Raw genomic sequence first — 14,439 nt, forward strand, 5'->3', positions numbered from 1 at the left:
AGGGCTGTTTTTAGCAGTATTTAGGCTGCAGTCTGTGTATTATGTCCATGATATTCTACATTACAGTAAAAACAGTAATTATATAAAGAACAGATGGATCAGGATCCTGTCTGTGTCTTTACTATGATCTCAGCTGATAATGAGGCTTGAAAGAGACATGTTTGAACTTTTGCATTGATCAGACAAATAAGCCTGCATGTTTGCATGAGCTTTACCTTTAACTGTAAAACATGAAGCCTTTATTATTAAAAAAACAAAACCCTTTTGGTGTCATACGGGTAAGAAAGCAGCGAAGCGTTTTTCTCTCTAACAGACCTTTCATCTGTTTTCTCTGCCGTTGCTCTGATGGGACCTGCAGGGTGTTTTTGGTGACGTGGAGGTTTGCACAGTTGCTGCCTGTGGTGTGTGTAGAAATGTTCATGTTCTAGTCCCACTGTGAAGCACATAGACGTGTCCTGACTTCCTGTCTGTCCCACACTCTGTTGTCTCTGTTTGTTGCTGCCAACAGTACAAGTCATCTTTGCAGATTTTACTGAATTAACAAAAACATTTTTACTGAAAGACTTATTCAGTAAACACGTTTGTTACACTGAGACTGAAAAAGAGATCCCTGTTTACGCTCATAGAAAACGAGCCTCTGTTTTACTTTATTGAAATCATTTCTAATCACAGACAGGATCAGCAGCGTGCAGCTGCAGTGAGGTGTTAGTAGAGGAGCTGTGTTTGTGAGCTGTAGTCTGGATCAGGTCTCTGTGGGAGACTCGGGTTACAGTACTTCTGAATATCACACAGCACATTTCTTCAGAATCGGTTGCTGTTTGCTAACATTTGACCTTTGCCCTTTTAGGCTGCCCTTCTGGCGCCCGTCGATGAGGACTTGGGATCTGACAAGAAGCAAACTGGGGGAAGCAGCAGAGTACCAGACTTCCCTCCTCCAGCAGGCCGGGAGATCTTGTTGCGCACCTGTGTGCCGCGACCAGCAGCGTACTCCAAGGCGCTGCCTCAGCGGCTCTTCTGTGTCCTGATGAGGGAGGAGTTTAGGTTGGCCGGAGCCTTTTCCACAGACACGTCCTTCTTTTAAGTCCTGTGAACAATTCACACCTGGGATAAAGATAAGTGAAGGACACAGGATGGAGACTTTCACATAAAACAATAAAGCTGAATTGAACTAAAGTGAATAATTTGAAAATGACTCAGTGTTTTATCAGCGACACGTTACCGCAGCCTTTTAAGATCACTGAACCTGTTACTTCAAAAAACAACATGTAATGTTGAAGGGGACAAAGAGTTAGTTCATGTTTGACACTGATGTTAATCAAAACTTCCAAGATCCAGGTTGAATAAAACAGCATTAGGTGTGTGATTTCACTCTGCTCCACACACCTGCGTGCTCCAATCAGAGACACCAGAGGAACAGGTGATGAATGTGATGGGGAAGCATACGCAGGTGTGACATACAGAGCCGTGGGAATTACAGGACATTATTACTGTTGATATATTCTCAGCGATCAGCTGTTAGTGAAGAGCATGAAAACCTTACTGCACGTCGGTCAGCTCAACTTAGCTCGCTGGATAATTTACTTGTCAGCTTGAAAACATTTAACTTTAACAAAATGTTCACCAACACGGGTCAGTGTAGGTCACTGAGTCATCCTGCACACTAGCCCTGCCCCGCCCACCTGTGTTTATACACCTCTGCAGCCCCTCCTCCTTCAGCCGGGACATTTGTTCTAGCCTTCATTCATAAACTCGGCTTTCTAACATGCAGCTAAAGTTCAGTCTGCATGCTCGACCCACATACTCCTGGTAGCTGAAGTGAAATACTGCTGTGCGTAAGGGTCGGGCGGGTGACCACGTCACCTGGTCATGGGGTAAATGCTGCGGCCGGGTTCAACTCTGACCTGAGGCCCTTTATTTCTCCCTCCCTGCTTTGCTGTCTGGTCTTCATTGTGCTATTAAATACAGACAAAAAAGTTTGTTCTCCTCCTTCCATCACCACCTTTGTTGCATGTAGAAAAGTGTCATATAGAACCAGTCGTTACTTTAATGGTCTGAACTAAACGGTCGGGTGGCGCCAACAGCGACTAAGAATTTTCTGGGCCAACAGGATTTGTGTTTCAGTCCCTGATAAACTGACCCATCCTCTAAAAAACAAAACCCAAAAACTATATTTACAAGATAAATGATCAGAAATAGTAACGACAACAAAAGCACAGGAATCATAGATCCAACGGGACAGGCTCGTTACAATGAAGGAAAACACTGAGCGACTGTTGAGGCCCTTATTAGTCCTACAAAACATAACAGAAATGTTACAATAAAACACAGAGGCCTTTATTGTCACGTCCATCGTACTGTGACTCCTCAGCACATTCATCTCCAATCAGCAGCTTCCTTCACTGACCCAATCACAGGTCTCAGGCCAGCTGTTGTACTCAGGTTTGGATTATTTGCTGAGGTTTTAGATCTCTGGACCAAAGCCTTTAAAAGGAAACAGTTTCTCAGAGGTTACATCAGTAAATATGATCTCACTGTTACAGTGATCATTCACATCTCTGATTAACCTCTGAAGAGACACATTTGGTCCTTAGCGACGCCTCTGTCACAGGCGTCTGTCAGAACAACAGCGTGTGTTTGACACAGTCCATCATGAAGAGAAGCAGTTTTTCTTCTGAATTAGTGAAATAACTGGTCTGTAAATTACAGTAACACGAGTGTCATTGTTAAAACACAGTTTATGAAACACTTAATTTGTTGTGAACTTATTGACAACGTAAACATTTGCTGGTTGCCACTGTAACTGATGACTGTGTGGTCACATGACTGAAAAGTAAACAAATATCACAAAATAAAGAAATGCCTCCAACTTGTGTTACGAGTAGTTAGTGTGCAGAAACACGGCTGCAGGGTCAGCCCTCCCTCCACAGTCGCTCATCAGGCTGGTCGCAGCGCGTTTGCCTGTCTACTGATGTCTGCATGAGCAGAAACACCAATTTGAGTGATGTTATGTAATTCAGGATTCAATCAATGTGTCAGTGTTTGTTACTTTGTTACATTAATTTTTTAACCACGTTATTTTGTTGTGGGATGAACTTCTGCAAACAACAACATATGGCAACAAAAAACAAAACTTGCAGTTGGAATCGATGGAGCTGTGAGATGATGGGATGTCGACTGGTTCACTAACCATTAACATTTGGGATATTAGGATAACAGTAGCGTGTAAACATAAGCAGTGCAAACACTTCCTATAACGACACATTTACAGTCTAGTTTGGGGAAAGCTGAGGAATTAGGGTGAAGAGACGGTGGATGTTTAACCCTCCCTTGGTTTGACAGCTCGCTCAGCCAGCGAGTTATGAATGATGTTCTTGATAGACTCCGCCCCCGCGCCTTCTAGGAAAGTGTGGTGATCTCCCTTGATGACGTGGACCGACACCTCGCCATCACAGACCTGAAGAAAGACGCAGTACACAGTTTGAACATTGGAAGGCTCAGACAGAGTTTATAGAAACACACACAAGCGCACACACGCACAGTGAAGATAAGTACTACAGACTGATGTAAATGTGCATCGGTACCTCGCTGAGCTTATAGTCAGCTCCCAGGTTTTGCTCATATTCGCTGCTGGTTTCGGCGCGCAGCAGCTTCACGCTGCCGTGGTATTTTGCAGTAGGTACATATGCATCAGCAGCCTTTAGCTTGTAGTAGAAGGCGGAGGCTGCAAAGTGCAGTGAGTCTCGGTCGATGTCCTTGTGAGCGGAGGTGATTAGGTCCACGGCCACACTGACGCGTGCATTCAGGTCTGACAGCGGGAGCAGAGTCTCCAAAAGCTGTAGGATGTAACCATGGAGACGACTGTAAGTTCATAGCAAACGTTACCGCGTGCTCGCGGAGATATTGTGTCAGGGTCCTGGGACTGGGCGACCCAGGATCCCTGAGCAGTCATGTATTATTATTATTATTATTATTATTGTTGTGTATTTTGGTGTTGCTCCCCCTTCCCTGTGCTTGTGTATATGTGTGTGTGTGTGTGTGTGTGTGGGTGGCTGAGCACTTGTTTATAGGCGGCGTCAGGCCTGGAGGGTGTGGCCCTGCAAGGGGACTGGCCACACCCGAAGCCACACACCTGCTGCTGATCAGGCCTCGTCGGGGGAGCTACTTAAGAGAGTCTTGGAGCGCCCACTGACGCGGGATCATTGCTTGGGACTCCACGTTAGTTACCCAGTTTAGGTTTTGGTCGTGTAGTGTATGCCTGCCATTGTTCAGTGTCCTGACTGCTGCCGCTATTGTTTCCCGCAGGAGGAGCGTGGAAGGCTTAAGGAGCAGCGAGCACCGGGAGTGCAGGCACGGGAGCAGAGAGCACTTGGAGGACACGACACGGGAGTCTGGGGAGAAACACGGGGATTTATTGTTGTTTGATATCACCCTCTGTAAATAAACACTGTCTATACGTAGAGCACCGCGCCTGGGTCCTCCTTCCCCACTCCTTCCACGGTGTGCCATGCCGCACCGTGACATATTGTTGTTTTCAGAAAAGTAAGTGACACATAATTAATGAACATCACAGATCTTATGTATATGAAAATGCAAAATGAAGATGTTTTGATATTCAGGAGTTACAAATGTCAGCTTTCAGTGAGAAACTGTACGAAGGTTTGATTTAACCGCATGTTTTACTTTAGTCTCCATAACAGCTCCAAACATCACATCATTGTTGAGTCAAACCTGCACCACACACAGACTGTGCTGGAACAGCAGCTCCAGACTGTGTTACAGTCACCATCTTTACCTTACAGGCGCCGTGAGGCAAAAGCTCAGGTTGTGTGGCCTTTAACGCTGATGCCACATAAAGGAATACTTGTGTGTGAACCTGTGGGTCAGAGACAGTATACCTTGTTGTATTCAATGCCAGTGAACTGCTGGATGAAGGCACACAAGGCTTCAGTCTCAGCCTCAGACTCGTTGCCGGGTGTTAGCTTGGCTCTGTAGCTCTGCAAATCAAAAACACAGTTAAACCTGTTCACATGCAGATCATGTGACCAGAGCTCATCCTTCAAAACCAACATCACACACGCTATACAGCATATACATGAAATAAAGATGCGCGAGTGTTTCTCTGACCTGTGTGTACGCTGCCACATATGAATGTGAGCCATCAAAGAGAAACAGGAACTCCACAGGCTGATTCTGGGTCTGCAGCTGAGAGCACATTTCAAATGCTACACAGGCACCAGAAGAATATCCAGCGACTCTGTACGGGCCGTCCGGCTGCACCTGCCTGACGCAGCTCACGTAGTAGGCAGCCAGGGACTCAATGCTATCCAGAGGAGCAGCTGCAAAGGAAACACATGAGGGGAGTTAGTTTGGCTGCACAGTGACATAAACAGCTGATGCACAACATGTGAGTGACAAAGGTCTGAGAACAGAACCACAAACTTTTAAACTGTGAAACAAAGAAAACATGAAATCACATCAGGTCTTTGGTTTTCCTCAGGCCATTATGGAGGGAGCTGTATATGTACAAGTGTTTGTAGTTTCACCTTTGAACAGTCAGACTTTCAGCTTTAACACATTTTGCTGTTTAACAGTTACACACGTTTTGATACACATGATTGTGACACCTGGTGAGGACGCACACTCATCATTTGATGACAAGTAAGGACACGTAGTTTCCACGATGGTTCAAAGTGTTGATTTTGTGTTTTAAAGTTTTTCTCTGTGACTGTAAAGTCATTTTAATATGAGCCCCATTATGCTGACAAACCCACGCAGACGATGCACACAGCTCAGCAACACCAACAAGCCTGAAACTCAAATGACATGAAAAGTTATCCATGAGGCGCCAAAACACAACAACAGCTGCAGCAAAGGCTCTTTGTACTGTAAGATGAAGATCCTACAAAAGTAGAAGCCTCACAAACCACATGTAGACTGGTTGTGCAAACTCCCACGGACCCTGCAGTCGAGAGGATAACAAGCTGCTCCAGTGATCATGACCAGGACACAAACTGCTTCCTCCTGAATCAGAGGCCTGACTGACAGACACACCCTGGCATAGAGGAGGCTGAGGAGTGTGACAGTTGGAGCACACGCTCAGGTCTAAGTCTTTAAACAGGGGAACCACCACCCCAGTGTGCCAGTCCAGAGGCAGCATCCCAGAGCTTCACGCAGCGCCGTGTCAGCCAGGACGGCCCTGCAACACCCAGATCCTTCTCATCAGCCTCAGGTCTGTCCTAAATCCTAGCAGGAGCTACCACGACGCGTACCACAAAATGCATCGCACTGGTTCTTCCCAGTAGTTGGAACTGGTTGTCTGCTTGCCAATGAATCCTGCTTATTGGTTCCACTTGTGCTACAATCAGGACGAATTGTAGTGGGTTAGGGTTAGCTGGATATGTGCTGGATATGTGGTGGAGGGTAACTGCAGGAGAAGAAGCTAGTGGGGGAGTAGAGCAGGGGAGGATGTGGGTCCCCGGGGCCTGCTGGAGGGCAAGGGCCATGCCCGATGTGAGTAGCAGCAGGGCCAGTGCGCCCAGGAGCACATCTTTTTCGACCGTAAGGGAGACAGGAGGCCGACTCACTGCCTCGGCTAAATGGAGAGGGAATTTCAGAAGGGCCAGGGCACAAGCATGGACCTTTTTCAGCTGTAAGGGAGACAAGAGCAAGGTGTGACGTAGGTCCCCGGGGCCTGCTGGAGGTCCAGGTCCACGCTCGATTTGAGTAGCAGCAATGGCCAGTGCACCAGGAGCACATCTTTTTCGACTATAAAGGAGACAGGAGGCCGAACAGGTCTCTGACCCTTCAGCATAGACAGGTGGCTGAATGGGCCCCTTGGGCCCTCCAGCCGAGACAGACAGCTCAAACGGGTTCCTCTGACCCTTCAGCGGAGACAGACACCGAACCAGCATGTGTGGAGACCTCTGGCAGTGTGGACACTGGCTGGAGCTTAGTGGCACATTGGCTTGGCTCAGGCAGTGGTATGCAGTCCTCAGAGGGCTGAAAGTGTTCTCCAACACATCCAGCAGAGGACAGAGGACTCTACTAAAAAATCCGACTCTACTAACCTATCAGAGGCTGCTTAAGATCAGAATGCAATCATCTGCAGTTTTCTTCTTAATTAACAATAAACTTAGTGTATATGTACTCCTAAATTTGATGAAAGTGATAAATAATAGACAGCTCTCTCTCTATATTCTGACATTTAACTAATTCAAAAGATATTTCAATATTTATTTATCTAAAACAAAACAAGTTAGAATAGCCTTTATTGTCATTGTACAGAGTACAACGAAATTGGAGTGCCACTCCCTTGGTGCAAGTTTCAATAATAAATATAAATGTAAAATATAAAAAGTACAAAAAAACAATCGTAAGTACTCAAACAATAGTTTGTACAATATATACAGGATAGCAGCATTAATATAATGACAGTATGAATAGCAGCATAATATAATGACAGTGACGGTATGGAATAGGTTCAATTGTATTTGTTCTTATTTACTACGGTGATAGCTCTGGGAAAGAAGCTATCCCTGAATCTGTTTGTCCTGGTTTTATGTGACCTGTACCGTCGGCCTGACGGTAATAGTTCAAACAGTTGGTTGCTGGGGTGAGAGTAGTCCTTGATGATATTGCCAGCTCTGCTGAGGTACCGAGAGTTTGCAGTGACCTCCATGCTGGGCAGAGAGCAGCCAGTGATCTTCTAGTTGCAAGTTCACTCTAAATTGATGTTTAACAGAAAAAAAAAATGTTTTTATGTTTTTTCCCTAAAGTGTATGTAAATATCTGGTTTCAGCTGTGAATATACTGCCCATGAATTGTATAATATAATCGCAGTATAATCGCAGCCTTTGCGGTTAGAAAATTGCACTTGATCATGTCGCGATATTATCGCAAATGCGATATATCGTTCAGCCCTAATCTAAATGCTCTTTATGTGTGTAAAGAGTTTATCTTCTAACCAGGATTCAGTTCATTTTAATCCTTCAACTTAAACATGAAAATAACAATGTCTGCCTCAGTTTTACCATATCTAAATCATCAAACACCCCAAAAGTCCTAAAATGATCCTAAACCCATTTCAACTTAAACCTTAAATCCCCCCTTTATTTTGACACATTTCATGTGTCAAAATAATGTACAAAACTAAAAATGCTCAGTTTTCCCCACTCATGATCCAATCTATGTCATGAAAATGAACTTAAAACAGAACAGTCATCAGTCATGTGCTTAGCCTTAGTCCAGTCTTTACCTCAGTGTCCAGTTGGTCCAACCTTAGTTCAGTTCGTCCGTCCAGTCACCGTCCATTCATACGTATTCACACCAGGTATTTCCTCTTTCTTGCCGAGACAACAAGAAACTGTTCCTCTTTCACAGTTGCGAGTAAACATAACTAACCTCTCACCTATAAATGATTCTCTCTAACTAAGTGTGTGTGTGTATATGTCGTCCTCAAATGCTCTCTCATCTCACCCGTTGCACTTCTGACCTTCCACCAGACCAGAGGCTCATCAAATAGCCTCGTCTAACCTGCTCCTCAGAATAACTTAGACTCTGCTTTCATTAATGCAAACTTTCTGCAACTTAGTCTTTCTGAAAGACACACACTGTTTAAACCTCTGAATGCAATATCAATGCTGCAGATTATATTATTAATGCAATGGTGACGATGACGATTATTTAACAATAGCAGTAAAATAATTTCCCTGCTCCACACTCCCTCTCTCGACCTCTGGTACACCAGAGGTCGCAATACATTGTGTCCTCGCTCTGACCCTCTCTTGTGGTCCATCCGGCCTCGGGCCTCCAGGATCCTCACCCCCTGTGGTCGCCGAGATCTTCTGCAAAGGAAACAAAACACCTTTTCCTGCATCTCCCTAACTTATCATAGTTGGGACTCTTTAATCAAAAGCCTTATCCTAATTATGTTCTTGACTTATAGACTTGTATTTATATATATTCTTCAACGTTACTCATCATTTTACCACTCTCTTAAAACGCTGACACTAACTTCATTTTAAAACCTCACATTTCCTATGTTATAACCTGTTTTTGATATAGCCTTTTTATTTCATTTTGCTCCTTTTAATGTAACAATAAATTATAATTCTAGTTTATCAGACTTAATCAAAACCTATGCTTTCCTTCCTTTGGTCCTTCTTTAAATCAGAACATTTTGTCTTCTGAAAGTTTTATTTCTGCTTCTGCCAACATGTTTAGTTAACGAGCTCGACTGGACAGAAACAATCACAACTGCTGAACCTGCACTGTGCTCATGGTTAAAATTCCACAACATTTTGTCTTCTGAATATTGTATTTTTGCTTCAAAACTGCTTCTAGCACAACAAGAGTCAGCGGAGGCTGGAATGACAACAACAACAACAATCTTGTGCTTAACATAAAACAAAAAATAACACAAGTAACAAAAACAACACAAGTAACTTAAAAAAGCTTCAGTCCACATTTCAGTTAGTTGAGCTCGCTGTTGCTCCAGAGGAGGCCCTCAGCTGGCGGGGCTGGAGCCGAGGCCCCGGGGATGCTGCTACGTGTCGCGCTGCTCTCCAGCTCCACTGGCTGGTCAAACACAGTCATTATCGAATAATTGTCCACCATGAGGCCCGACGGGTCGTCCGACTGTCCAGGAACTTTACCAAGGGTATAGTTCTTCCATGTGACATTATCAGTGCACACCTGCCACGGAGAACCTCTGAGGGCAAGTGCTCTTTCAGCCTGCACGTCTGCCCATTTGCGCTCCTCACTTCTCTCCGAGTCCATCGGTGAGGAGTGTTGCATCTGGTCCAGCAGCATACTCACAGTATATATGGGCTGCTGCTGCTGCAGAGATGTGCTGGCCTCTGAGCGCTCTGTCTGTGTGTAGATGGAGCAGAGCTGGAACAGCTTCTCTCTGGTTTCCTGAGGGGGGGGATGCTCCATGTCATCCAGGACTAGCTGGATCAGGTGAGGTGTGCTGATGCAGGGGGCATCCAGACATGCAGAGAGAAGCTGCTGCCACCTCAGCTTGATGCGGTCGATGAAAATCCTGTCCTTCATTCTGGCTTTCTTCTGCAACCTTGTCTCAAAATGATATTCAATTTTGTTGTTGTTGCAGAGGAAGACTTCTGAAATCCATGCAGAAATATAGAAACACCTGTGACCGTTGGGCTCTTTGCTGAGCAGCTTCAGTTCCACAAAGAGCTTCTCCAGGAAGAGGTGAATGAAAGACGAAGAGTTAAGCATCTTTAGCAGGGGCAGCCAAAAGCGCAGGAAGGTTTGTGGGACTCTGGGCTCAGTGGGACTGGCACTGTCAGATGTTGCACAGCCTAATGCTTCCAGCTGCTCCATGGTAGGAACAAGAAAACCGTCTTCCAGCAGCACATCAATCAACAGCTCCCTGGACCCCAGTGCAAACTGCTTGATCTCACCCAGCAACGAACTCATGTCTGCTAAGGGGGCCTGCCACAAGCTCTTCCCCTTGTCTTCAGGAGACCCATCATCAAAAGCTTGGTACTGGTCCTTCTGAAAAGAGATCAGCAGCTCCCGAGCGTTTCTGCAGGCATCCACTTCTTTCTGCCTGGCAACGAGCTGCTCATCGGGGCCTCCTCCCAGCTGTCTGGACCAAAACTCCTGCTGGAGCCACTCCAGGGCCACCTTACATCCCTTTCGGCACCATTTCAAAGAAGGAAGAGTCCCATGCATGATTTCGTGCCTCAGATCCACCACCCACTCGGGGATGTTCAAGTTTCCAGCCAGTTGCCTCAGCGGCCGGGCCTTTCTCCCCTGCTGGCGATCCGTGATAAGATTAACAAATCTTACCAGGGCCGTCCCGTACATCAGGGTCAAGTCATCTCCGGTAAGCTGTCCGGACCGGTCCCGCACCTGGCAGCGCACGAGGTCTGCTGTGCAGTCCACGGCCACGGGAAAACTATTAGCGTACCTGGCCCTCCAAGCCGATATCCTCTCTAACGCAAACCTCTGCAGAGAGGAGTCCATCGAGTAAAGGTAGTCCCGAACCTGATCCCACTCCGCTTTGTTAAGCCAGGCTACCACATGGCGTGTTTTCTCAGAGCCCTTTTTATTCATTGTGCGCGCTCCGGACCTCACGCTCAATCTCTCACTCACCGGGAAAAGCCGCTCGCCTCACGCAGAGACCACTCGCAGATTTATATGACAGAGGACCGCGTTCAGAGCTTCGAGTTTTACAGTTGCTTGTCGCACAGCAACCAGGAAATGACGCTAACGTTTTCTTCGGCTTCGTTTGTGGCTGACGTTCACCCTGCGGGCACGCTGACGCCACCTGCTGGATTGGAGGATGGAGCGATGGTTCTACAGAGCGCTTATTTACATGATGCTGGTCATAAACGAGCTTTCTTTGGCTATGGTCAATGGCGTGTCCAGCGGGGTGGCCTGGGGGGGCACAGGCCACCCCCCCAACCAGACTGGCCACCCCAGGTGCCACCCCAAAGGCAAAACAATAAAATTCAATCAAATATCAAATGTCCGATTATGTTTTCACGGTGACGCTCAGATATCCGAGTGTAAGTGAATGCAGCATCGGCTTCTGCGCTATGTGCATCACGTTAGCAAAGGTAGGAGAGCCAAGCACGAAAGACGTCACTGCAGGAAACTTTTTTATTTATTTTTGTAAGGGCATGAACAATGAGAGGTGGTGGATTGGCCAGATGCAGGTCGATGTGTAGAAATAACTCCGTTGTTTGGTGGTGGCTATGGCGGGGCTTCCACAGAGGCAGCAGGTGGATGAGGGAAGGGGAGGCAGGAGGAGAGCCCCGAGGCAGCCGCCAGTCCGAGTGTCAGGTGAACTGAACTTCAGGTAAGAAGTTATGACCTGCAGTCTATCTGGGTCAGATATGAACTAAGTTTAGGTGGAGTTTATTTTCGTTGTGCTGACTTTTTACTGTCAGTTGCAATAACTCATACTGCATTCTAGCCAGCTTGGAGTTTTTATACAGCTGTTCGGTTGCTATGATGTTACTGATAGTGAACTTTATTTTATTCATAAGGTTAGTTAGTAGAGTTGCCAACGGCTCCTTAAAAAAATGGAATGGTCCCTCAATCAGAGAAAATATTACACGTTTCGTATTGAGCTGAGAAGAGACGCAGTTTGTCCCGAACTTCAGCTAGAATGGAAAAAGACACAAAGCTGGATTTATTCTGTCTTTACGCTGCACAGCTGCCTCTTCTCTCATCCTCCCTCTCCTGTTGCTACTTCAATCATGAAACTGATCGATGATCAGCTGATCGGCTTTTCTCTCTTGTTTGTTTATCGCCCACTTTGCGCCAGAAAGACGAAACCAGCAGATGTCGCGCTAAACAACAGCAGCACGTTTAAGCTTGATCGGCTGTTGTTAGAATTTATTTAATATTAATTTCTAGTATCAGCTGATGTTTGCTGGAGCCACAGCTGTAAAGCTGCTGGTCATGATGTCGGTTTGGATATCTGGTGAGAGGGAAACGTGAAGACCACCCACCAGGATCCTTTTTTATGTAGCTGACAGCTGGTAACTGTGCAGGGGCGGGTCTAGCAAAGTTTTGCCAGGGGGCCAGGTAGGGCATTAACAGGGAAAGGGGGCACAAAGAAATACTTTTCTTTCCTATTCTCATTTAAAATATCTAGCTTTTATTAAATAATTATCTAAATCTTACAACCAAAGTTTTTATCTGACGTAAAATGTATAGAAATCATACATATACCAAAAAGACTGTACATCACTGTCACAACAGGGTTTGTTTTCATTCAAAGGCTTTATGGCTTTAATACCTGGTGGGTCGGTCTGTAGTCAAAATGCCCGATTTTCTGTCCCAGTCCAGCCCTGCAGGTTATACTGGCAGTGTCACCATGCCAGCTGAATGTATTTCATCATCAGCCAGTGTTGTTCTTTATCAATATTACCAAAGTTTACCATAAGGCAGCATAGAAAGTATTTACTTGCTTTCAGGTTTTATTCAAATATTAGTCTTTTCAGTTGTTTCTCCACTTTTTTCCTGTTTCAAAATCAAACACCAGTTTGTGAGAAGATTATCTTCTTTTTTTAACAGGCAGAGAAAGTTTTGCATTGGAATGGCTAATTTGTCAATTGTTTGCTACAAATGTTCGTATTTTAATATTAAAAAATGTTTTTGCCCAAAACATATGTGCCTCAGTGCCTCTCTCCTTCTGACATTGTTAAAGAAAACACAACAAACTTATAATTATTTAGATAGTTACATGTAGGTAATGTCCTCAAGTTCTGTATAACCACTTTTTCCTCTCTCTGTGTTTGTTTCTCGTTCGTTGTTGTGTGTGTTTGTGTGCATTTGTCTCTTTCAAACAGGTGCCGGTCCTCACCTCTGCAGTGCTGCCGTCTCCTGTAGCGCTGCATGGTTCTAAGCTAAGTTTCCTTTCCTTTTTCTGTTCTCTTAGATTTGTCCTCAGGTTTACCCGATTTCCTTCTTTGTCTGCTTAAGCCTGTGCGTCCCTTTCAGTAAGTGATTTGAATCCACCTGACATTCAGAAGGTCGTGGTAGAGCATATCATACGAAGGCAAGATGTCAAACACATCCAGTCCCAGGTTAGACTCCGTACCTTCTCCGGTAAGGTTCCCAGACCTAACAACAAAACTGATTATGACACGTGGCGCACACAAATTAACCTGCTCCAAAATGACCCCAGCATGTCCCCGCTGCAAATATCCAGAAAGATCCATGAGAGCCTGCTCCCACCAGCAGCTGATATAGTTAAAATGTGTGACTCACAGGTGCTATAGCGTACGGCCACAGCTTCACTCTGAGCTCCATCTCCATAGAGTGCAGACAGTGATATCTGATACTCCTTAAGACACAGGACAACAGTTTATTGAGATATTGTATTTTTTATTTCATAATATGTACTCCAACAACTCAATAGTTCTTCCCCACCTGCCTCAGGTCGCCTCCACTTAGGGAGATCCACTTAATGAGGTAAGAAACATCATCATCATCTGCAGCTTCCCAGCGCACCGTGATGTCACTGTCTGAGAAATTAGTTATCCTAAGGTCTGAAGGAGGAGGCACCTTCACTAGAAGAAAAGAATAATGTGTATGGGAATTTTTTAAAAATGGGAAAGCTACATCTTTATATCTTTCATTATTAATAACATTTACAGTACTGTGCAAAAGTCATGAGCCACACGCTGAAGTATTTCATTGGACATTATCTGTTTTTTCCAATCCTTTTTAATCCAGTTCTTGTACCTGACCATTTTCTGAGTAATGTTGTTTGTTTGTTTGTTTGTGTAAACACTTGTTTGTTTGTTTGTTTGTTTGTTTGTTTGTTTGTTTGTTTGTGTAAACACTTTGCACTGACCATTATTGGAGAATTAAAAAGCACCTAATTCAAGGAATATGTGTACACATAACAGAAAACTTGGGAAAGAACCAATTTGAAATCTTTAAGCACTTTGT

The 14,439-nt window shown here is 45.1% G+C and overlaps 2 protein-coding genes across 2 annotated transcripts; both read right to left on the minus strand.

Moving 5' to 3' along the window:
• Nucleotides 1-3,244: 3,244 nt before the first annotated feature.
• LOC146623951 (fatty acid synthase-like) lies at nt 3,245-6,157 on the minus strand. Its single transcript, XM_085364865.1, has 5 exons — nt 6,013-6,157; nt 5,125-5,336; nt 4,896-4,994; nt 3,582-3,833; nt 3,245-3,454 (listed from the first exon to the last, which is right to left on the minus strand). The coding sequence occupies exons 1-5, from the start codon at nt 6,155-6,157 to the stop codon at nt 3,317-3,319; spliced, it is 846 nt and encodes a 281-aa protein (XP_085220991.1). The 3' UTR covers nt 3,245-3,316.
• A 3,314-nt stretch (nt 6,158-9,471) lies between these two features.
• LOC146623952 (ribosomal biogenesis protein LAS1L-like) lies at nt 9,472-11,082 on the minus strand. The gene has a single exon (XM_085363543.1). The coding sequence runs from the start codon at nt 11,080-11,082 to the stop codon at nt 9,472-9,474; it is 1,611 nt and encodes a 536-aa protein (XP_085219669.1).
• Between the last annotated feature and the right edge of the window lie 3,357 nt (nt 11,083-14,439).

Source organism: Diplotaxodon limnothrissa, linkage group LG10, assembly GCF_057381915.1.
Source record: "Diplotaxodon limnothrissa isolate DT_005_m linkage group LG10, D_limnothrissa_male_GT1.1, whole genome shotgun sequence".
In the NCBI taxonomy this organism is placed as follows: domain Eukaryota; kingdom Metazoa; phylum Chordata; class Actinopteri; order Cichliformes; family Cichlidae; genus Diplotaxodon; species Diplotaxodon limnothrissa.

Excerpts from the sequence above, each read along its gene's own strand:
- LOC146623952 (XM_085363543.1), bottom strand. The coding sequence starts at position 11,082 with ATGAATAAAAAGGGCTCTGAGAAAACACGCCATGTGGTAGCCTGGCTT.
- LOC146623951 (XM_085364865.1), bottom strand. The coding sequence starts at position 6,157 with ATGCTGCCTCTGGACTGGCACACTGGGGTGGTGGTTCCCCTGTTTAAA. Across the intron at positions 5,337-6,012 it reads CTCTGATTCAGGAGGAAGCA|CTGCTCCTCTGGATAGCATT; the intron begins GTTTGTGTCCTG and ends TTTCCTTTGCAG. Across the intron at positions 3,455-3,581 it reads CTGACTATAAGCTCAGCGAG|GTCTGTGATGGCGAGGTGTC; the intron begins GTACCGATGCAC and ends GTCTTTCTTCAG.